Raw genomic sequence first — 23515 nt, forward strand, 5'->3', positions numbered from 1 at the left:
AATACAGTAAGAATCCTTTGCCGGGGTCTTTGTCTCTTCCTATTTCATGAAACACATGCTAATGCTGCTCACTCCGATCGCTTTGATGTCTGTAAATGACAACAGCAGAACTTTCCTCTGTTGACAAAGAACAACAGTTGGTTTGGTGAATACTAAGAGGAAGTTGTTTGTCAAAACCGCGGCGCCAATTAACCAACTAAGAACTGTCAAAATCAGTTTATGCGTGGAGGCAAACATTTGGACCCAGGAGAGGTGAGGCGATCAATGTAGCATGTCACTTCCTGTCTTCTTCCTCGTCCCACAGGATGAATCTGTGTGAGCATCAGCTCCATCACTCATTTCTCCCGCCTCGATTTGTTTACTGCTTTCTCTCTCTGTCTGTCTGTCTGTGTCAGTTTCTGGTCACATCTACACTCCTCCCTCTCCGTTTTTCTACCAGCCGTCTTCCCAGTCTTCACTTTGTAGCTCTCCGTCCATTTACCTGTCTGTCTCTTTTTGTTTCTCCCTCCTTGTTCCTCCTCCTCCACTCCCCGCGTCTCTCCCCCAGGACTGTTGTGTTTACTCCTTGTCTCGTTCTCCTCCAGTGGAGGATGGAGACGTGTCTCGGCACTGTGGTTACTGCGGGGTTGCTGTGGGAATAACAGCTGCCACTTCGTGGTTCAGAAACTGACAGAGATGAACGAGGAAGAGAAGAACATGCAACACAGTAGAAACATGCAAAACATAAACTCATAGTCCAAGTTTGTGTCCTCCTTCCCTCTAATTAGGTCGGATTTAGAAAGTGGGTGTAATTGTGAACAGACACGCGCACCTGGGGTGAAAGCTCTCTCACCTGCCTGCCCTGTCCGCTATTCCCAGAGTGCTGCAGAACAAACCAAGGAGCCGCAGAACGGTCGACAGTGCAATACACGAGTTGTGCTGATCAGGTCCCAGGTGCGTGTGTGTGTGCGTGTTTGTTGTATGCGTGAGAGTAAAAATCAACAGCAGCTCCCCTCTGGCCAGTGCTATAAATACGATATGAGTGTTTCTCATGTTGCCAGGTTAGATAACAGCCAAACACACACCAGTGAATGCTGATGAGACAATTAACTGGGAGGCAGTTTCATCAGTGTGCTAAAATTAATAGAAAAAAGAAATACACCAACAAAAAGAGCTTATGCCGACCTGCTCAGCAAACATTCTTTGGTGCGTCATATTTAGTATAAACCATGAGCACGTGTTTTGGAGTTACTGTATGTCTGAGATAAAGTGACAACTCACAAATTCAAACGTACTCAATCCAGTTATCTTTGAACATTTCCCGAGGGTGCAGAGTGTTTCTTTGAAAGGCCAAAAGGCATCGTGCTAATGCAGGAGTGTTTGCTGTGATAACTAAATTTCATCATCTTTGTGATGGTGTAGACTAAATTTATTTCATTTCTTTCGATTAGGAATTCATCTGTTTGTGTTTGTGCATTGAAAATGTGTAAACCTTCTGCAGAGGGACGTCTTTTAAGATCATACAGCCACAGTGTTTCCCACAGAACTAGATTCATTGTGTGTGTGTGTGTGTGTGTGTGTGAGTGTGTGTGTGTGTGTGTGTGTGTCTGTGTAATAATACCAGCAGGTTCCCCAGTGCAATTATTTTAATTGCAGAATACTGTAAATAACTGAAGGATAACAAGGCTTGGAAGAATAGAAACGAGGCCTCTTCTCCTGAGAAATCTGTCTTTCTGACCCACCCTGCTTCTACATCTCTCTGCGTTTGCTGTCCATCTGACCTGTTGTCCTCCACCTGTCTCTTCATTAGCTACAGTACAGCAATGTTAGAAGCCTGAAAATATTTAAATAAGCTAAACCTTTTACAGCTCTTTTACTGGCAAAACAGCCATGAAAATCCGTACTAATCCCTTGTTTAGCGAGTCTTAACATGTGTCCCTGTGCAACACAGTTGATACCACATGGTATATTGTCTCTGGTGTGATCATGCATACGTTCAACTGGCTCTGGCTGAATCATCAGCAAGATGAGATGCTTTGCTCTGTTGGAAATTCACATTCACTGTGCTGCTAGTATCAGCCAGAATCAGAACTCAGTGAGAAACACTGAGCAGATTTCTTACACCAAATGGCTTTGCTGTCAACATTTGACTAAGGATTAATACTCGGCTCTAAGCTATGTCCACTTCTGAGAGTGGTGAGACATATTTAACAAAATGTGTTTTATTACCCCTCTCTCCCACTATTGTAAATCACAAATAATGAATTGCAGTAAAGGCTTTGAAGGTTGCACTCCAGCAGATTACTGCAGAGCTACCACAAGGCTCGGCACTACCTCAGTCTGTAGCAATCCTTAAGAAAAATCCACTGACCTTTAGGACAAAATGGCACAGTTCCCCTTTAATTATGTATTTCTAATGAAACGAACTGAACCAAAGCACTGTCTGCTCAGCCAGAACATAATGGAGAATAAGTCTTAAATCAGTGACCACAGCAGAGAAATTAAATTAATTAATTAATAAATTAAATTATGTGGAACAGTCATCACTGTTTTAACATCATCCCATCAGAAATCCAACATACAAACTGAGAAGAACATGTGTCGTCCAGTCAACCAGGTGTTTAGTAGAGTTGTCTCTGCTCCATGTTTGTTCTCTGCTCATTATCTTGTTTACTCAGGTGTTCACACTGGTACAACTGGAGCAGCCTCACTGTGTTTTCTATCTAAAGCTTGCAAAGAAAATCAGCATCCAGCTCCACACGAGTCCCATCCACGCTTCTCTCTCTGCATGTCAGCATGGGCACTGTGAGTGTGTTACTGTATCATGCTCATATTAGCATTTAGCTCGAAGTGCTGTTGTGTCTAAGTACAACCGCACAGAGCTGCAGCAGAGCGATACTGTGTTCCATCTAAATTCAAAGTTGGACGCACCTCACCAATCCTAACATTATAATTCATTTCATTTTATTATTATTTTGTTTATTATTATCTTTGATTTATTTCTGCCCAGTTTGCTCCTCAGACTCTGCCTTTGCACGTTCCTTTTCAGGCTCTTGGTGCCAGGCTGGAGCCAGTTTTCGTGGACAAGACTGGTTCAAATTTAAATTAAGCATGAGCCCTGAACAAGCCCTGGCTCGGTAGAAAAGGGTTACCTGTCTGTTTAAGACACTTGTTGTCCAGACACAGGTACGTTGACCTTTAAGCCACAAGATATAAGAACTATGCACAGAAAACAAGGATGTTTGCAACTGCTAGAATAAACTAATAAACTAATCTACCTACCAGCTGATTGTTTCAGCTTAAATGTGATTGCATACCTCTGACAATGTGCTAACTGCTATGCTTTTAATAAAATGAGCATCTTAATTTAGAAAAATATCCCCAACTGTAATTCAGATTGGAGTTCATGTTCATCAGTACAAAAGTCACATCCACTTTCTGAGTATTTGCCAGTCAAGTTTTATTTCATCTTTGAGAAAAAAAAGACAAAAGTTTGGTCTTTGTAAACATCTATATCATTTTTCATATCATGTCATGTTCAGCTTTTAAAAATCTACTACGACATTTCCAACATCAACACTGTATCCAGAATGAGTTTAATTCATGCGGCAACACACTCATGGATGGAATGATATGAAGAAATGCACATGTCTGAACACACACACACACACACACACACACACACACACACACACACACACACACAGCCACACCCACCCAAACACATGGTCATTGTAGTTAGTTACTGTGCTGATTTGCTGTTCTACTTTCAGAGGGGTTTTTTTTTTCGTACAAAACAAATCACCGAAAACATCACAAACAATGGAACAAATGCAACAGAGTACAATAATAAAATAAATGAAAAAAATTATAGTACCAGATATTTATATCAAAAGCACTTTGTGATCTCATAAATAGGGCTTCATGATATATTCAAAAAAGTGATGATATCTATAGATAAATATATTTATATTAAGGGAGAGAGCAAGAGAGTGGCTAATAGCAGAGAGAGAAGAGAAGAAATGTGGACAATAAACACACTCATCAATAGATTTGTTAAGTATTACTTGTATTCAGCAACCCAATTCTTTATATATATATATATATATATATATATATATATATATATATATATATATATATATATATATATATATATATATATCTTAACATTTGACAAAGAATATAACAGCACTGAAGACGTTACTTCATCACCGGGTGACAATACAGGTGAAAGTGCAGAGTCATTTGAAAAGTCTGCTGCCCTATAAAGTGTTCATGTTTAACTGATGTGCAACAAAATGGGACGTACAGTATAAACCAATGGTGCCAGGAAATAAAAGACGTTATACTGTAATAACCTTATTAATAATAAAGACAACATGTAATGTGAACTAATGGATTTGAACTCCATTATGTTGAAATGTTTTTTTAAAACAAAATTTACATGGTTTTTGTTTCTTTCTTTATTCATAGTCTGTTTTTACTTAACAATGTCTTCACAATAACATTGAGCAAAGAGTGAAGTGGGACAGAACTAATTATGTGGTTGGCTGTCCGCTCAAAGCATCAGCCAATCTGCTCACAGGGTTCAGAGGTGGGAAGAGCCAAGAGCCGGATCCTAAACCAGAGGCATGCATGCGCGTCATTCAATATCAACATTCAATATCAACCTCTCATTTGTAATTCAGAGTGGGAGATTTGGGAAATTTCTGACTGATATTTTCCACTTGGCAGAAAGAAGTGCAGAAGTGCTAATATATAACAGGTGTCAACTGGACTACCGCATGAATGCTCCCGAGTCATTTCTATGGGGACTATTGTCATCCTTCCCAGTTTGCCAACCTGACACGAATGCAGCAATAGACACGGTGAAGTGACAGACAATTGAAGTGCTTCCAAGGACGAAGTATAAATAATAATAGATAATATTAAACATAAACCTTTAAGGTTGTTACATTAAGGGACAAAACCAAAGAGAACAATTTGAAGCAGTATCAGTAAAATGATGTTCAGAACCAACCAGCAGCTTTAGACATGTATTGTGAAAAGAAACAAGCTCTATATGTCCTGTAATCTTTCATATAATCTCATCACAATATATGATTTATTGTTATCTATTCTCAGACCGTCATTGTAGTCGTTAGAACTGTGTGTATGTCTGTATATCTTGTAACATCAGCCAGTCAGAGGATGAGCAGTCAACAACCCTAAATTACTCACTCACATCAATATGCACACACACACACTCACACACACACTCACACACACATTCACCACTTCTTCAAACAAGATGCCAAACTCCGTTCCCAGTCTTGATAGACAGTCAGATCTATTATATATCTGATCTTATTTGACAGGTTTACACACACACACACACACACACACACACACACACACACGGGAGGGAATCCAATTTCCAGGCATTTTACTGTGGGTCAGGTTGGCATTCTAATTCATTAATCTAGCCTATGAGACTCAGCCAGGGACACACAGGGCGAGCCCTTATAAGGAGATTACAGCACCACCCGTCACACACAAAGGCACAAATACGCAAGTAGATGTGCACACCATGGGCAGACATGCAAACAAAGGGGAGGCACTACAGAAAAAGAAACACACGCATGTTGGAAAGATGAACATGTGATGTTGATGATGAAACATATGTTGAAATTCACCCACAGACAGAGAACAAAATGAACGTGAAACTATGTTTTCGCATTCAGTGGAAGCAGGTCGAGCAGACAAAGTGAGAAACATCAAAAAAGAATGACACACACACACACACACACTTCACACACACCAGCAACAGTCAAGAAGACAACGGCTTGGAGATAGATGGTCGCTAAGCAACAAGCGAGAGACTAAAAATGGTTGCATTTCTTCACTCACTTAGAAAGCATACACACACACACACACACACACACACACACTATCAGACGTCCTCCAGCGAGGCTTATCAACCTTTAAAAAGCCCACATTTCTAAATCAGTCCCAGCGTGCTTGTGTTCCTGTGGCGTCAGCAGCACTATTATCCTGCCCACTCATTCTTAAACTGGCAACGGTTACGGAGGCTTCATTGAGTCATTGAGAAAAAAAAAGAGTTTGGCCCGACATGCATCCTGGTGTCTCAGCAGGCCAGGAGCCATGCCAGTGTGTGAGCTGTGTCAAGACTGGCAACTGCCTGATGACCTCTGTCGTGGCGGCTTCGCTCCTATGTTTAAAGACTCTGGGTGAAACAGGAATGACTGGAGCTACTGAGACAATGAAAACATCTGGGTGTTTAGTCAGACTGTCTTGGCTGGATGTTATGGATTCTAACATCTTGTTAGCATCCGATGATGGAGCAGAAACTGAGGCTATATTACAGGTGATGAAGGGACTCTTGGACACGCTTACTATGCTGAACTATACTTTACCAGGACACTAAATCTCTTGTGGCCAGCTCTTCTTAGGAGACTCTGGACCTTGTGTCTAATTTCTACATAGCAAAGTTAAATATTTGCAGCCAATAAGCATTCTTTTCAAATGGACTATCAAGGCAGGTAGCCAGACTTCTTCTGTCAATGAATCTGTGCCTGGCTGTACAACCCAGCTACTGCTTTCACCAATCTGTGAATATGTTGCTATGAAGGGAACTGGTATAGCATTGAAAATGTCACATCTTAGAGAAGGGGTGTTATGCATAGACACATTTTACCCCCACTGATCAATTCTCCTCCAGACTTATGGTCCTATTATCTGTGTACTGACCTTGACATGGCTGCATTGGAAAAGCATGTGTCTGCTGAGCCTGGTCTCGGCTGAGCTGGTTTTGTAATGCTTGCATTTACATTGGGCTGAAAGTGTTGGGTAATTTGACCATATTAAAGAGGATGGTGGGTAGGTAAACTGGGAGCACATCCAACAATAATCTGCAATGACAAGCCACGTGCTAACCTTTCTGTCCCGCTTCAGTCCAGCCTAAAGACAGAGTAGTAATACACAAACGTAATGTAATTGTGAGCTTCCACACTTTCTTGAAACACAACAAAACTGTGGACAAGCCTTTAACAGAAACAAAATAATTAGCACAGCTGTCAATACAGGCTCATATCCATAACAACACCAATGATTTTGCACAATAACCTATACTAGGAATTTAAATTAGCATATTTTTAGTCCTACCTACGTCTGGCAGCTGTTGGGACAAAGTGAAACTGCCCAGGACTGAGCATGACTGGTTCTCCACCTGTGAAGTTAACTTAAGTTCTTATATCAAATCTTTGGATAACAGAGACATGTGGCATTTGTCTTGAGTCCAAGTGTTACACCTGCTGCAGAACAGTCGTTTAATATATCAGAGCTGCCGTACTTTTTCCTCGGTGTGAGTCACCTCTGGTTTTGTGTTGGCCACCATACAGATGTTTTTCCACTTACACCGAATGTCCATGTGTCAGAGAAAAAGGGTCATTGTTCCTTACAAAGATGAGGACTTCACATATATTAAATATCAGCATTTTTGCACACACATGAATAAAAGTTTCTTATAGAATCATGTACATTTAGAAACACTGGCTATGGTCAGAGTTTTCATTTGTCAACAACACTGTCATCGCCGTCATCTTCATAATCGCCATGGCCACTGCCAATCAGATCCTTTATTCTCATTGGTCCTTCTTGTTTGTTGACGCCTCTTGGTGTCTGCTTGGGTCTAGTTGTTCACATTTAATGAAGCCTTTGAGTGTAAACAGTGTACGTCACAATGTGTAGTGCACAACGCTGCTTCGATGAAAGAAAAACAGCAATTACAAAGTGGACTACTTGCTCATTGGGTTTCCAGAGTTTTTCATTTTGCCTCCACTCATCAAACATTTGTTTTGTCCTTTGATGTTTTCCAAGTGCCAATCCATTATCTTACTCGTCCAAGTCAAGTCCCGCCCCGTCATGGTAACACCTTTCCTCGCCATCCTTATCTCATCATACTGTATTTACAGTATATGTCTTTTTTTTTCTTTTTTCTCATTTTACAATTGCACGGTAACAACATCAACACGTGACGCCATTGAAAAGTTTAAAAAAAAAATGGGAGCAGGGTGAATTTTCCTTCATTGGATAAATGAGGCTGTTGATTGGCATTAAAAGGAAAAGGGGGCGTGGGATTGGCTCGATAAAAGAGAGCTGGGTGGTGGTGACTACAGCGTTTCATCATCACAACTTTTAAGACGGTTCCTACAGGGGAGAAAGGAGTAAGGCAAGAGGGAGGGATTGAGGGTAGTGTAGAGTCTGTAGAGTGCAAAGGGACTGTACATGGTGTATATGTATGTGTGTGTGTGTATGTGTGTGTGTTGCAGGGTGGAAAAGACTATTTCGCACAGTGTATCCAAGAAGAGAAGGAATAAAGGAAATAAAGAGGTTGTCAGTTTTCATCTCGCCTGCAAGTTGGTGAGTTGTCCTGTCCCGGGCCTGTTGCAGAATCACCTGAGGGCCACAAAGTGTGTGTATGGTGTGTGTGTGTGTGTGTGTGTGTGTGTGTGTGTGTGTGTGTGTGTGTGTGTGTGTGTGTACAGTTGAAGGAGGAGGGGTTAAGTCATAAGTCACTTGTAAAAGTGGTTCGATGGTACGATGGGAGGATCCACTGTTCCCAAGACAACAAGAGATAGTTACAACAGAAGAAGTGAGAGAGTGAGGAGGAGATGTCGAATATTTTAGCCGGTCCGTTCTTCTTTTACTTTTTTCCAGGTCTTCTTTTTCTCTACTGTGTCTATCAACAACATACAGACTCAGACTCGGTAGTTTTTATCCCTCACTCTTCTAGAGAAATTCTTCTGTATCTATCCATGTTTCCTTACCACTGGACAGTTGGTTGAGCTGCTAATGCAAAGAAAGGAAGAGTTTTAGTGTTTCATGGTGGTTTACGCTCTTCTTAAGGAAAAAGTGATTTAACAAACTGTACTTTGCACTTAAAAAAAGAAATTTGAACATCTGCTGATTCCATGAAAAGTATCAGCCTGTATTGGGCAACCTCTAGGCCCCATGTCTCCTCGTCCCTGTACCTCTAAGGCTCCCACATCCCTCTATCTCTCTCACTCTCTCCACATTGACAGTAGGTCTCTCCCTCCCCGGCCTCTCCATTTAAAACCCTGGTATATGGCAGTAGGCCTCTAGAGAAGCCAGCAGGATGTAAATCAGCCACAGCGAGATGAACAGCAGTGATGTTAACAACTTGCAAGTCCGCGGCCCACCCAGCTCGCCCCCGGCTACCGTCGCGCGCCGCCGGTACAGCAGTGTGACAACAGACACCACGGCCAGGATGGTGAAGAGGGTGACGGAGAAGGCAAGGTTTCCTGGGTCGACCTTGAAGGCCTCGCCTTTGGAGCGCCATGCAACGGCAGCGATGGTCCATGCCACACCGATGCCCAGGAAGACGTTGACAGCATTGGAGCCTGTGACGTTTCCAATGGAGGCGTCGGCATACTGGTCCTGGATGGCTGCGACCTTGCTGGCAAATGTGTCTGGATAGGAAAGACAAAAAAAAACAAAAAAGTAAGGTGCCATTAACTTGATTTATCTTAAATCCATATTCTGTAAATGAAACATCCAAATCTGATATGGACTATCTCCATGAGGATTTACAGTTTCTACCGTAATCTGTTAGATGTAATAAAAGCTGTAAAATACTGTAGGAGTACATGAGTAGAGCCGTTTGGTAGAGGAACAAAAAGACTCTACAACTGGTTTGGCTGGGAACACCAGGGAAACAGCTGCCAGTTACTACTGTGCCTGTTCCGGCTTATTTCTATTTTTAGATGGGTTGGTGAGATGAGTCTCAATTCTCATTTGAATGTCAGCGAGATCAGTTGAAATCCATGTCCCAACATAAAAAATATCCTCCAAACTTTCTTTTCTAGGATGGCGTGAGGGGGATGAATCGTAATCCTGTTGGTGATAGACCACACAAAAAGGGATGAAAGGTTTGCGTTGGTGATTGTGGGTCATAAAACGGCATGTTACTGCCTCCACACGCATCCAGTACACATACTGTATAAGTACTGTGTTACTGCACTACACTGCTCACAGACAGCATTAAAGTGCCTGGAAGTGTTGGCAGTGCAGAGGAAATGTTACTTGACAAACTAAATTGCCATGCTGTTTCATTTCATTAATCAGTCTAACACTGTGATGTTATCATGTTAGCTGTTATGAGTTTGGCAAAGGTTGTTATTTTGCCCTCATGCGTCAGCAGGAGAAACTGACAAACAGTATCTGCCACGCTGCCATCATTCCTAAAGTTGCTAGGAGCAGGTTGTTTCTGGAAGTAGACAACAATCTGTGTCTTATCATGTAGTGTAGGGTCACCAATGTCTTGAAAGTGTATTCTCTCAGTTCATGCAGAGGAGACTTGTCGATTGTAACACTGAACCAGCGTGTGAGGTGAGGGTTTTATTTAACGTCATTCACTCTGGGGACGAATCTGTCCTCTGTGCAGGACTTCATCGACACCAGCACAGACAGGACATAACGCTGATGCAATTTAAATGGCTCAGATGGTTACAAATGATCTCTATAAAGCTCTTAATAAGCCAGAAACACTCAGTAGTTCACCTCTTTCTAACAAAGCCTCCAATCAGCATTTGCCTCTAATTGCCTGAATCGGCAAATGTGGTAAATTGGCCCAATAATTCTCAAGTTTGCCTCCGATGTAATAATGCAGAAATGCTTTTACAGTATAAATGTGAAGGAGAGCTGAGAGAAGGAGGTTAGAGAGCACATTAGAGACCGTGAAACAAGAGAGAGACATTAGCAAGATGGGGTCTTGAAGGTTTTAAGGAGATCACACAGATGCAGATGGGAGCAAACAGTCCCAGTGGAAGCTGGGACGTCCTGTTGCACACAACACACACAAACTTGCATCACCAAACAAATATTTTCACTCACGCGCACCTGTGCACCACAGCGCACACAGGTCAAAATGATGAACGACACAATAGTTAAAAAACAACAACCAATAAGAGAATGGCAGCGAGAAGGCAACAGCGACTCGGTATAATAAATTGACTGGGATGGAGCACGAGAGCAAGCGTAACAGATAAGCGAGGCTGAATATGAGAGGGTGGGAGGAACAGATAGAGGGGAAGAGAGACAACAGTGAATGTGAGCGAAAGAGATAAAAACAAAACAGCATAAGAGAGAATCGAACGAGGAAAATGCATAAAGAAAAACAAATTAACACCAGCATGCAGTGTGAAAGGACACACGCACCGAGTATGGATACCAAATCTGAGTTTACAGCTTCCAGTCCCAACACACAACATAATACGGCTGTTGAAGGAATTGATTCAAACGCTGAATTGTACACACCTCACCACAAGCCATCAAAGGTGCTGTCTGCAAGAGTAGCAAAGGAGCTATTTCTATAAATCATACGGAGGGGCAACAATAAAACGGCTGACGAGAGGAAAGAGGAAGGGAATTGAATTAAAGCCCTGGGATGATGTGTTCCCTCCTGGCGGAGACAGGCGCTGGCTGAAGGCTGTGATAGAGCAGAGCTTCCACAGTTCAATTGAATACAGTTCCAGCCTGATTGCTATTGAAATGAGATGGAGGAGAAAGGATCTGTTTATTTGTTTATTCGCTTGTCTGTCACATCTGAAATTTGCCTTAAAGAAGCATCTTGTTTCATGTTCACTGCTGTTCCCAGACGTCCGTCTAACTTTTTGTTTGTGACGAAACATAAACTAGGGCGTGAATCAGCCACAGCGACTGACATCGCCGTCGCAGCTAAGGTGCATCATTTCCCATCCTTCAAAATACGACTCTTTCTGTGTTTGCGTAAATATAAACAGATTGAGCTTGGTGCCAGGGAGCTGGCGTACTGTATGTCATCATAGCCGTGCAGATTACAAATGTTGCTGGTAAAAGATGGGTTCCCCTTTTTCATCAAGCCTACGTAGTGCTGGTTATGTGGAGGTAGAAGATGTGAGGGAATGAAGTGGAAACTGGAGCTAGGCCAGCAAGTTAGCTATAACATTAATAAATGTTATATTCATTATTTTATGTCATAATGTTTTAAAATTAAATGAGTACAAAAAATATAACAAAACCCCCTTCCTGATCACTCACCTGGCACTGATGTGCCCAGCGCCACAAACACAACGGCCGTCACCGAGTCCTTCAGGCCCACTGTGCAGCCGAAGTGTGACGCCAGATCTCCAGTGACCGCCGTCAGGATGCCGATAAGCGATATGGACACGATGAAGCAGGCCCAGCCGTTCCAGTACTCCGTGGGTGGGACAAAGGCGAACAGGACCTTCCAGAAGACGGTGAGGAAGTGCATGATGTAGTCGAAGCAGGAGGGCAGCCGCTCCTCACCGCTCTCCTCCTCATCATCATCTCCTTTGGGTATGGTGGAAACACAGCACCAAACAAGGAGACAAATGAGTGGGCAAAAAAAAAACTTACTGACAAGTAGACTGACACAGAACTGACAGCGAGTGTGTGTATGTGTGTGTCTTACCTGCACTGACAGTAACAGCATTGACAAACTGCTCCCTCCAGCTGCTGCTTCCCACCACCAAGGCCAGGTTTGTCTTCTTGATCAACTTATCTACTGTACTCTACACACACGTCACACACACACACACACACACACAAACAGCAGCAAACATGCAAGAGCATAACAGAATCAAGAGACCAGGCAGAAGAAAGAGGAAAGAAACAAGCGAGTGAATGTGTGTCACTCTTATTCACACAGAAAATGCAGGAAAATGCAGAATTCAAGCCCTTCAATTATCTCCCACATCACAATGATACATTTAAAAAGGCGGCATTTCCTAACAGTGACAACTGGAAGTATAGGATGTGCTAATTAACACAGTGTGGTGGCTGTGAGGCTGATGCGCTCAGTGAAATCTAGGGAAAGCCTTGAGGCGGCCTGGTCGAGTTTTCAGGTTAAAGCGGCGAGAAAAGGGGAATAATAAAAGACGATGATGCAAAACAGTTTGCAGCAGCTATGGAACATCACACCAGCAGTCGTTATCAGTCAGCTGACAGAGTTAATAACAAAATTCACGGTGTAAAAACAGAAGGCACAGAGTAAAACCCGGTGACAATTAAAGATTTATAGACTGTGATAGAAGACCCAGACACCATTACATCTCAGTATTGTACAACAGCAGATAGAAGAAGTAACAGCATGCAAAGACAAACTCAAGAGTGAGAAAGTTAACCTTTTTCGCCGTCCAAATAAGCTCATTTACTGCTTTCTGCACGCCCACAAACACACACACACACACACACACACACAAAATGACACAAATGGACACATTAGCAAATGCAATCTGAAGACAAAACAAAATCTGATTACAGGGGAACCCGTGACAACGTGACAATGTGCACAGTAATGAAAGTCGCTCTGGTCCGGCTGCGTCCCTCGTGCTGCACATGAGAAATGTCAAGCTGTAATGATCCGCAGCTAAATAACAAACGGATGAAATTTGAAAAGGCACTCCTCCTAATATTCAATATGTATTGAATGACTCAGCCAATAGAGTTACTGACTGGCTGGATGAATGATCTTCTGTACCAGCACCTGTCTTTATTTCAAGGCCTGTTTTCTACTAAAACGATACGACAGCTCACTCTGTGCATGTCCGCTATCTAAATGATCAGCATCTCATTACAGAGTCCATTACATGCTAACAAAATGAATCATTCATTCTCCCAACAGTGGTAGCTGACGTTCACTTTGAATCATTGTAGATCCCATTTGCGTTTTGAATCCATGTCATTTTTATTTCAACACAGCCGTCATGCTGCCTGTGAAACTGGTGATTTCAACAAGACTTAAGAATCTAACTGATTAGGTGCTGAGAGGGTCTGAGGAACCTCTGAAACACAAAATCAAGGCACAAATCTCACATGTTCTCACGACTTAATTTAAATACACACACACACACACACCCTTACCTTGAACTCATAGGACTCTTCTATGATCACCTCCAGCTGTGTGTGTTCACCCAGGCTAGGACAGCCCATCTTGGCCACCTCTTCCTCCTCTGCTCCCACCAAAGGCTTGTTCTCATTGGAGTCGCCTAGAGGACCACAGAGATGAGCGGCTCAGCGGGTTAGCAGTGGAGTGGTTATACAATAGTATAGTACTATTATACAATAGTAAGTAGTAACTTAAAACTACAGTACATTGACTTGGTCATATGTGTGTGACAATAGGTCATTTTAACTTTCCTACTCTCTCATATAAAAAATTCCAGCAGACACCGTCCTTCCTTCAGATAGTGAGTCCTCACTGAGCTGAGGAGGAGGGACATCTTCGAGTCACTAGTAAGTAGGTTTGTTGTCACGTTGTTACAACCAGAGACAAACAGAGTGAATCAGAGGTATCTACCTGTAATTTCTAAAATAGTTACGCCAGACTTTGAATTTGAGACGGAACCGTGGCAACTATTTACCTTATGTGTTTTGATCAACACGTTTGCATTTACATATGTTTCTACAACTACTGAGCAGATGTCACCATTATACTCAACTGTAGGTGAGCTGCTGATTGTAGAAACAATCTCCTACACACATTAATTTGGTTGAATGATAAATAAAAAAACACATAGCAACTACTGTATGAGTTTTATTCCACTTTCTTTCCCTTCTGCTCTCTCTCCTTGTGGCTCTCAGAACTAAGACTATTGCAAATCCTGCTCTTGGGTTTTTTTTCAATAAATGTTTTTTTATTATTATTAATCTGCTGATATGACACCATCCGAAATCAAAATTTTCAGCATTCAATTGTTTCATTAGTCCGATGTTGATCAGAGCAGCAGGAATTGTTTTAATAGCTTTGTTGACATTTGTTTCAGAAAATATATGCAATCAGTTGGGAAAGACTTGAATGTAAATGCTAATATCGAAGCACTGCTGTGCCACATGGGAATCCAAGCAACCAAGCAACCCACGTGGTTATAAATATGAATACCCTGTATCGCTGTATCATTGCTCCCATGAAACGCTGCTTCCATATGTCTCCTCACCCACTCTTCACACACAGTGACAGTCATTAACTCAGTCAGCTGTTATCACTGTAGGCCTGCTAGAACTGTACAGCAGTGTACAGTAGGTGACACAGTGTGAGCGCATGTGTGTAAATGTCAGTTTACTTGCTCTGTCACAATGTCTTAAAACCAATTATATTTCCCTCTAATGAAACATGCCCCAGGCTGTTGGCTCCTCATGTCAGACATGTAGAGTGTGGACCCTAACGCCACCAAGAGGAGTCTGTGCGTGCGCGTGTCAGGTTCTGTGTGTTGAAACAGGGGGAGAGAGAGAGATAAAACACTTGGAGAAGACCCCCTTGGAGATTGAGGTTTCAGCCCCCGACTGCGGTGTCACTTGGCTGGGGGCTCCATCGAACACAACCACTGTTGTGGAGTGCTGTGTCCTCTTTACAAACAGCTTCTAGTGACTGGTTGGAACACTTAAGGAAAAGCTAAAGACGTTGATATGCTTCAATTGCAAAGTAAACATGCTGATGTTTAACGGATATAACAACCACCATCTTTCATCATTGTGAACATCTGTGAAATGCCTAACACACAAAGTGCAGCTGGAGGTTATGTCATAGCTTTTACATTTTCTTATGAACCAAAATATAGGACAAAGTGAAAATACCTGATTACAGTGCAAAGATGAAAAGATGCAGGATCACCACAATTCCTTCAGAGCATCCTGGACGGATGAATGTCAGGTCGCAAATTTCATGGCAATCTCTTCAGTAGGTGACATTTTGTTCGAAAGCACAAATGTCAAACTCATAGTGGTACAGGAGGTAAAGTCAGGGGATTAATCCTCTCGTGACCAGGCATGTCTGTACAAATGTCCGTGGCTATCCATTCTGCAGATGTTCATCTTCATCGTTTGAATGTCAGTACTAAATATCATGGCAATGTGTCCAACAGATTGACCAACTGTCATTGTCATACTCGGAGGCATGTCGCTAGAAAAGCTAGTTCCAAAAAGATGAATGCCACAATAAATGGAAATAGACGAAAAGTCTTGGATAAGTGACTGATTCATCAATAGTAAAATAATGAGCAGTTGCCATCTTACATGCTGGGTGAGTGAGATATGGTATTATATATATTATATGTCAGAGCCGGTCTTGGTGCTATTGTAAAGAGCGTCTGTAATTGATCTTACTTCATCCTGTGACCCCCAGGTTGGGAGGCACTGTGTTAGAGGTTAGATGTGTGCACATTATAATAATAATAGTAATTCATTAAACACAATGCAAATACACAGCATATTTATTAATAAGGCCGTGAAAAAAGGAAATAAAGCTAGTAAACTAATGTATTTGCATTTGTTTAATGAGTTATTATTATTATTATTATGTGCACACATCTTGTGTGAAATAAAGTTGCCTTTTTTCATCATACAAACTTGGAAATTCATTTGAAATGTTAAAGCAGGGAAGGCAGCAGAACTTACTGTACCGACTTTTAGTTTTGGTTGTTTCCTTGAGTCACCTGCCACAGATTAGCTCTCTGCCTGCTGTAATGAGCCTTTTTAAAATTTCAACTAAAGCTTCCTATATGCTTTTTAAAAAGGGAGCGTAGATCTATTAGACAAACAGACTTCTAAGAGCTGTGGTAACTATGTGGATTCAGAAAGTGGGAAATGAAAGCACAGAGCTGCCACTGAGAAATGAACGTGAGCTGCAAATGGTCTAATCTGCTCCTGCAGAAATATTGATTAGGTTGTTATTCCTGATTTTCAAACAACAATAATATCACTATTTTAGAAACACCTCGAAGCTTGAGACTTTTTAAATCTCTGTCTTTGTCTTTGTCTTTAGTGCTTCAAAACAAATCGTTTCTCAAGAGGAAAGAGGATCAAGGCTTCAGACAGCTGCCGCAGGCTCGACCTGCTTAGAAGGAATAGCCGTGTAGGAGGCCTGAGACTTTAGTGTTGCTTCAACAAAGACTTCATTCTGCAGTCTGCAGTCCCTCTCTCCTTGTTCTTACTTTTGCTCTTGAATTTTTGTTACACACACACACACACACACACACACACAAAGAAAACAGAGGCTCACCGTGTTTTTGTCCTATCTCCAACAGAACAGGTTCTCCCAGCTCGATGGTGAAGGTCTTGTTCTTCTCATACTCTTCATCGTCAATAATCTTCACCTCAATGATCTTCCTGTAAAAAGAGAAGAGACTGAGTGAGTGTGTTACTAATTATTAACACCTACGTTTTTAGTTCCCAGCAAATAAACATAAACATTCAGAAAGTTTCACCCTGCCACACTACATTAAGACAACAGGTCATTTCTGCTGCTCCTGTTAGCTCACCTTCTAAGTAACACAGGATGATGTCACAAAAAACTAAGATGAACATGATTATTTTTGAGCTCCTTTGTTTCTGAGCCCCTATAAAATGAAGGCAGCTGTCAAAGTGGACGCGGCTCAGTCTGACGCTACAGGAGGCTGCTTGTTTTTTCCCTCCAGGTTCTGATACATTTTTTTCCTCCTCTGACAGTGATGCAATGTGCAGCACAGACACCACAGAGACATTTTCAATTTTAATGCTTTAAAGAGCAACTTCACCAATTCTCGACTTGGTTCCTCTGCTTCAGGGAGTATATACATATGAATGGTATTAAACTTGCCTCTGCATTACATGTACATGTGCAGTTCAGTTTAGACAATGTCATCTGGGTGTTGGTTGACCTGCTCCCCCAGGTGACATCATCTGGAAGGACAAACGCCTCCAGGTGATGTCATGCAGAAGAGTTTCTCAGTTCGAAGCCGACAGATATTTCGGTTTTATTTGGTATCTTTCTAGAACACATAATCTTCATTTCAGCAATTCGTCTGTATCTGACAGGCAGCGAGGAAGCCACAATGTTCACTTCCACCTGCTTGTGTCATCATACGCTTCTCTGTCAGCCATGTTGACTCTGATGCTGCAAATAGGATTCGGTTCAACAGAGAAAAACAGGCGGGAGAGATGGAGAGGCGAGCGTACCTGAGAGGACAGAGAGATGTGAGAGAGTAGCGGAGGTTTGGAGATGCAGAAGTGACTTGCATTCATTGCTGAGCTGTCACAGCAACAGTGGATAAAACTGGCTGGATCTGCTATTTCCAGCATCACATCAGCTTGAACAACCAACTCTGAACAACGGCGGAAACCAAATTAAAATATTGTTTAGCCAGATGTGAAACAGAAGAGGAAACAAAAAACTTCACAACTCTATCAGTTTATAGGAGGAGGAATAGAGGAAAGAGAGACGAAACATTTAATTTATAATTATAATTTGTCTTACAGCTGAGTTCTTTAATATTTTCTTGTCATTTTCCTTCAGTTTTAGCGAAACTACACTAAGACTAAACTCCTTATAGCAGTAACTGAATAGAAATGAAGTGTATGCTGGCAGCAACAGCTTTTTTGACCTTTCCACATCCACTAAAACACAAATGGAAAAGTGTAAAGAAGAATGAGAGTGTTTCTCTGTTTAACGTACTGCTGCTATACCATGTATGACCAGATACTAACTCAAGTTAATTCAAACTGTTCAAGTCTTAACCAGCTTTACTACTGAAACTTCACTATTGAAACACACATGATGCACACACACAAATAGTTCAGCTGGATGTACACAAACACTGTATTGCATAAAAACAACTTAACACTTAAAGATTCATAACCATATGTATGCATTAATCCAGGCAATTTACACATGCAGACAAGTTGCGCGCACACAGGCTGTAGGGCTTTCATTATTCATAGTTGGTACAGGCTGGAGCAGCACTCCCATCTGTGCTCTTCTCTCTCCATATCTATCTTGTCTCTCATTACTTATTTTTAGCCCGTTCTCCACCTCTTCCTCTCTACCTGTTGTTTTCTTCAGTAAACACTCATTCTGATCTTTTCATTTTTTCCTATGATAATAAATCTATCCATTCATTTGTTTTACAAACAGCTTATTGTGCTCAGGCTCACAGGAGCCTAAAGTATATCTCAGCATGTCTCTTCAAGCCTACTGTTAATTGATACTAAGCTTTAGGCTTAGAGATTAGATCATACACAGCATAAAAGCAAAGAATGACACAATAATGTTCAAGACCAGGTTGTGGTTCAAGATTATACAGCAATAAAACCAACACCATGAACACCCAGCAATTAATGAGTCAGTCAACTCACTCCAAACCAAATATCCAAATAGGAAAATGAAAGACAATACTAGCAACAGTCATACTGGCAGCTATAGGAGGCTGCACCTTAGCTGTGTTTTGAGCTACTTGGGGGTTCAGTGTCTGAGGACACATCCACAAGTGGTCAGGAGGAAGCAAGAGTTAAAGCACTGACCGTGTGGTTTGTAGATGATAGTTTTATCAGCTGTACCAAAACCTCTTCGGACATTTCAGTGTGGATCAAAGTGTTTCAGTCAATCTCTCTCTTTCAGTTCCACCTGTGCAAATGTCCTGGAACCAAAGAACCAAACTGAAACAGTGCCCGTCTTGGTATCAAACCTGGGCAAGCGTCGATCAGCAACATTAGTCCTAGTCGTCTGAGCAGAAGTTGCACGTGCCCTTGATGTACAAAGGGGTCCTGTTGTTGTAATTGTTGTGTAGAGTATTGAGTTGTAGTTCTTTCAAGCCAAACCTTTTCAGTTCAAACCAGTGATTTAATTTTTTATTTGTTAGTCAGTTGTAACTACACTATCCAAGAACCAAAGTAGTCCCCATTCAAACCCAAGTGGCCATGGAAAGTGCAGACAAAGACCTGACATAGACCAGAGCGAGGCTTGTGTAAGTTCATGAAATCTGCTTCATTTAATTAGTCCAAAAGCGGTTAACCAGCCAGTTAACAAAGAAAATAACAAGATAGAAAATGTTGTAGATTGTAAATGTGTTATTTCTCTCCTCTCTTGATTCTTCACTGTCTCTCTCTCTCTCTCTGTCTCTATCTCACCTTCTCTCTATATTTCTACCTTGTTACTTTTTGACACCTGCTCCCCAGAAAGTTCCTCTGTCAGACCGTAGCCTCAGTGCTGCGGTCTGTCAACACACTGACACAAAACACAGACACACCTGAACACAGAGCTTGCACTGCTCGAAATAGACCCAGAAAGGCAGACAAGAAAAAAGTGAGCACAGGGTAGGTGATTGAAAAGCCCGAAACAGAATCAAGTGGGCAATCAATCAGTTTAATGGATAAGTTGTATAATGCTTGCGTGTGGTTCTAAAGTTTCTATAGAAATGAATGATAGAGTGACAGTTTGATTTCATTAGTCAAGAACACATCACATTACTTAATGGACAAAACCTTTTTTTATATCGTGGTCTCCATCTCTTTCCATTTTCCTCTGGCTCCAGTACTTTAGATTTACAACCGCTGGTAGCTCTGTGTTTGTGTTGTGCATATGTTTTCAGCCAATGTAAGACTGACTGTGTGTGTGTGTGTGTGTGTGTGTGTGTGTGTGTGTGTGTGTGTGTGTGTGTGTGTGTGTGTGTGTGTGTGTGTGTGTGTCAGCAGGAGAAGTGGCAGCAAACAACTCTTTTTATTGAGTGAGGCTGATTTATATCTGCACTTCGGTTTTACCATTTCTGCATCTAGAAGAACCTCTAAATCTTTCTTTGTCATACACGTACACAAACACACACACACACACACACACACACACACACACACACACACACAGATACACACACACACACACACACACACACACACACACACACACACACACACACACATACAGTGTATGTGTGAGTTGTGGGAACTATGCAGGAAAACTAAAGTCATGCAAATAGTATAGTTAAAAGTATAAAACTATGCTCAGTGTGTGGAGTTAATTCATTTACAACTGCAGACTGCAAATACACTGTTATAACTAGTTTGGTTAAATGGTACGGTCCATATACTGTACATACCCATAGGCACATATTGTACACACTTATAGTTCTTGTAGTTTTATAGTCTCTAAGGTTTTCTTATCTTATCCTGATCACCATTTGGAGCTGCTTCAGTAAATATGCAGACTCACTGTGACTGCTTCATTTGAATTCATGTTTGGTTTCACTACCTAGAGCTCTATTTTTGTTCTCCACCAACTCTGGGATATAGTGGTTTACATGCTAGGGTGGCATGGTCCAGGCACACATTAAGAAGGACCTGAGTTCGAATCCCTCTGTCTCAGTGTGTTTTATACGACTTTCTCTTACTGTCCAAAGATATGCATGTTAAGTTAGGGCTTAGTGGGTTCATTGGTGACTCTAAACTGGCCATAGGTTGTGAATGATTGTCTGTCTCTATGTGTCCAGGGTTCACTGTCACCCAATGACAACTGGGATAGGCCCCAGCACTCCTGTGACCCTTAAGAGGACAAGCGGTAATATGATTGATGTGTGCTCTACATACTTGCTTGATAGTCATCAAAAACATCTGCCTTGCTGGAATGAGATAGATGAGAGTGTTGAGTTGTTGTATTACTGACTTTGTGGTTTCTTACAATGAGAGACTTTTTTTACATGCAGTCATTTCAATTAAAGCTATTAGAAAATTACTCATCATAGATACTTGGGAGGGGGTGTGTATCTACAAAGCAAAATGTAACATGACATCACCTCCACTGTGGTTCACAGATGAGCTTGTATGTTTGGGATCATGAGTAGATCCCTTCTCTTCCCCTCAGTAAAGGCCAATCTTTATCTCATTAGTCTCACAAGTCTCATTTTTAAGGCTCATCTCTGTACTTTTTGGCTAATTCCAGCCTGGCCTTCTTTTCCTCTTGCTAATGAGTGGTTTGCATCTTCTGGTGTTGCCTCTGTAACTTTGTTCATGGAGTCTTCTGTGAACAGTAGGTTGTGATACCTTCATTCACTCTTGAGGTTCTTGCTGATGTCACTAACAGTTGATTTAGGGTTTTTCCACAATGTTTCTGTTTCACCTGCTGTTGTCTTCCTTAGACCCATTCGACATCTGTTATTTAGTACATCGGTGGTTTCCTTCTTCTCCAGGACATTCCAGATGGTTGTACAGTAGCTATGATCAATGCTTGTACAATGGCTCTGATTGATTTCCCATCTTCTCTCAGCTTCACAATTGCTTGTTTTTCATTCATAGACAGCTCTCTGGTTGTTATGTTGGTTACACCTCTTAACTAACTGAACAGGCAAAACCTAAATCTGAAACTGAGCGCAGACATTCAGTGCTATTTATCGTTTGAATAGTTCATGTAATAGGACACAGATGAGTAAACAAAACACACCTGCCAGTCACATGTTCCAATACTTTTGCTCACATGAAAAATGGGTGGGTTCAAACAAAAGGTGCCATCTTCTAAAATCCAGATGTAAACACCTGGAAATAAATGTTGTCTCATATTCATCTTTACAAACCCAAATGTTTTCAGTCGACAGCAGGGAATAAAGGAACTGGCCTCACTTTTCCAATACTTTTACAGGGGATTGTAAAAGCTGTGAGGCTTCTAAAATGCCAAAAAAGCTGTGAGTGATCAGGCAATGTGAGATGGTCTCATATCTCACACACACACACACACACACACACACACACACACACACACGCACGCATAACTCTAAAAAAGCAGGTAGGCTGAAAAAATCCTTTATTCAGCTCTTCTTGTCTGAGTGGAGGCATCGCAAACAAAACAATTTAAAGGAGGCCAACAGAGAGAGGCAGGGAGAGATATTACTCCTGTTAATGATATCATGAATGCACAATGAGGAAACTGCACGAAACATGCATCCTGTCTCACCCACACACACACTTGTGATAAGTGGTCTCCAGCTGTGGTGAGCAATAAAGTAGCATCTCTGGTGTGTGTGGGAAGACAGAGATGTGTGGGTGCAGAAGATATGGGAAGAGAAGGATTAGGTTATAGAGAGAAGGTAAGAGACAGAGGACAAAACCTCTGGATGAAGGACATGAGGAGGGACAGAAAACGAGCAACTGGGGTAGCAGGACTAAAAGAGGCTGCCCTGAGTCTCACACAGGAAATTTAATATAGCCAGGTTACAAGTGACCTTATGACAAGTTAAAATACACATGTTGGAGTCTTCACAGAGTTTTATTAACACAGCATCAAGGCCTCTCAATGACAATGTTTCCCTTTACAACACCGCTGTAGTACATGTGAAACTGAATGAATGGGACTGTGTATGCGTAACATTTCAGCCATACCTTTCAGACATCCACCTTATGTGCATCTGACAGAACAGATATGCACCTTCCAAACATTACAGTATGTCTACAGAAAACCTAATGTAGAACTATGATCCAGCTCCTAAAAGGGAGGGAAACAGTGAATGCCCAGGGTAGGGAAACCTCACAAAACCAGCTGATGACCATCGGCACTTCACATTTTAATGGCCAATCTCTGGCCTTAAGGCCTGAGCGAGACTCTTGCACGCAGGGCAGAGAGGAGAGCAGATGGAAGAATGGTGGTAGAATCTGAAACATTTATTCATGATACAGTATGGAGGGTGGTATGGTTGGCATGGCAACCATAGAGAAGATGAAGTAC

At 41.7% G+C, this 23515-nt stretch overlaps 1 protein-coding gene across 4 annotated transcripts in view; it reads right to left on the minus strand.

The window, feature by feature from the left end:
- Positions 1-4163: 4163 nt before the first annotated feature.
- LOC113157481 (sodium/calcium exchanger 1-like) overlaps positions 4164-23515 on the minus strand; it is an 84193-nt gene continuing 64841 nt past the window's right edge. For 3 of the 4 annotated variants that reach the window (XM_026352994.1, XM_026352993.1, XM_026352995.1), the window contains exons 12-17: positions 17060-17166; positions 13927-14051; positions 13188-13223; positions 12476-12575; positions 12082-12354; positions 4164-9473 (exon numbers count right to left, since the gene is read on the minus strand). In XM_026352994.1, coding sequence (XP_026208779.1) covers positions 9094-9473; positions 12082-12354; positions 12476-12575; positions 13188-13223; positions 13927-14051; positions 17060-17166 — 1021 coding nt within the window. In that variant the 3' untranslated portion in view covers positions 4164-9093. The remainder of the gene's footprint in view (positions 9474-12081; positions 12355-12475; positions 12576-13187; positions 13224-13926; positions 14052-17059; positions 17167-23515) is intronic. The other variant, XM_026352997.1, reaches the window with a different exon arrangement.

The sequence above is a fragment of the Anabas testudineus genome, chromosome 18, assembly GCF_900324465.2.
Source record: "Anabas testudineus chromosome 18, fAnaTes1.2, whole genome shotgun sequence".
NCBI lineage: Eukaryota > Metazoa > Chordata > Actinopteri > Anabantiformes > Anabantidae > Anabas > Anabas testudineus.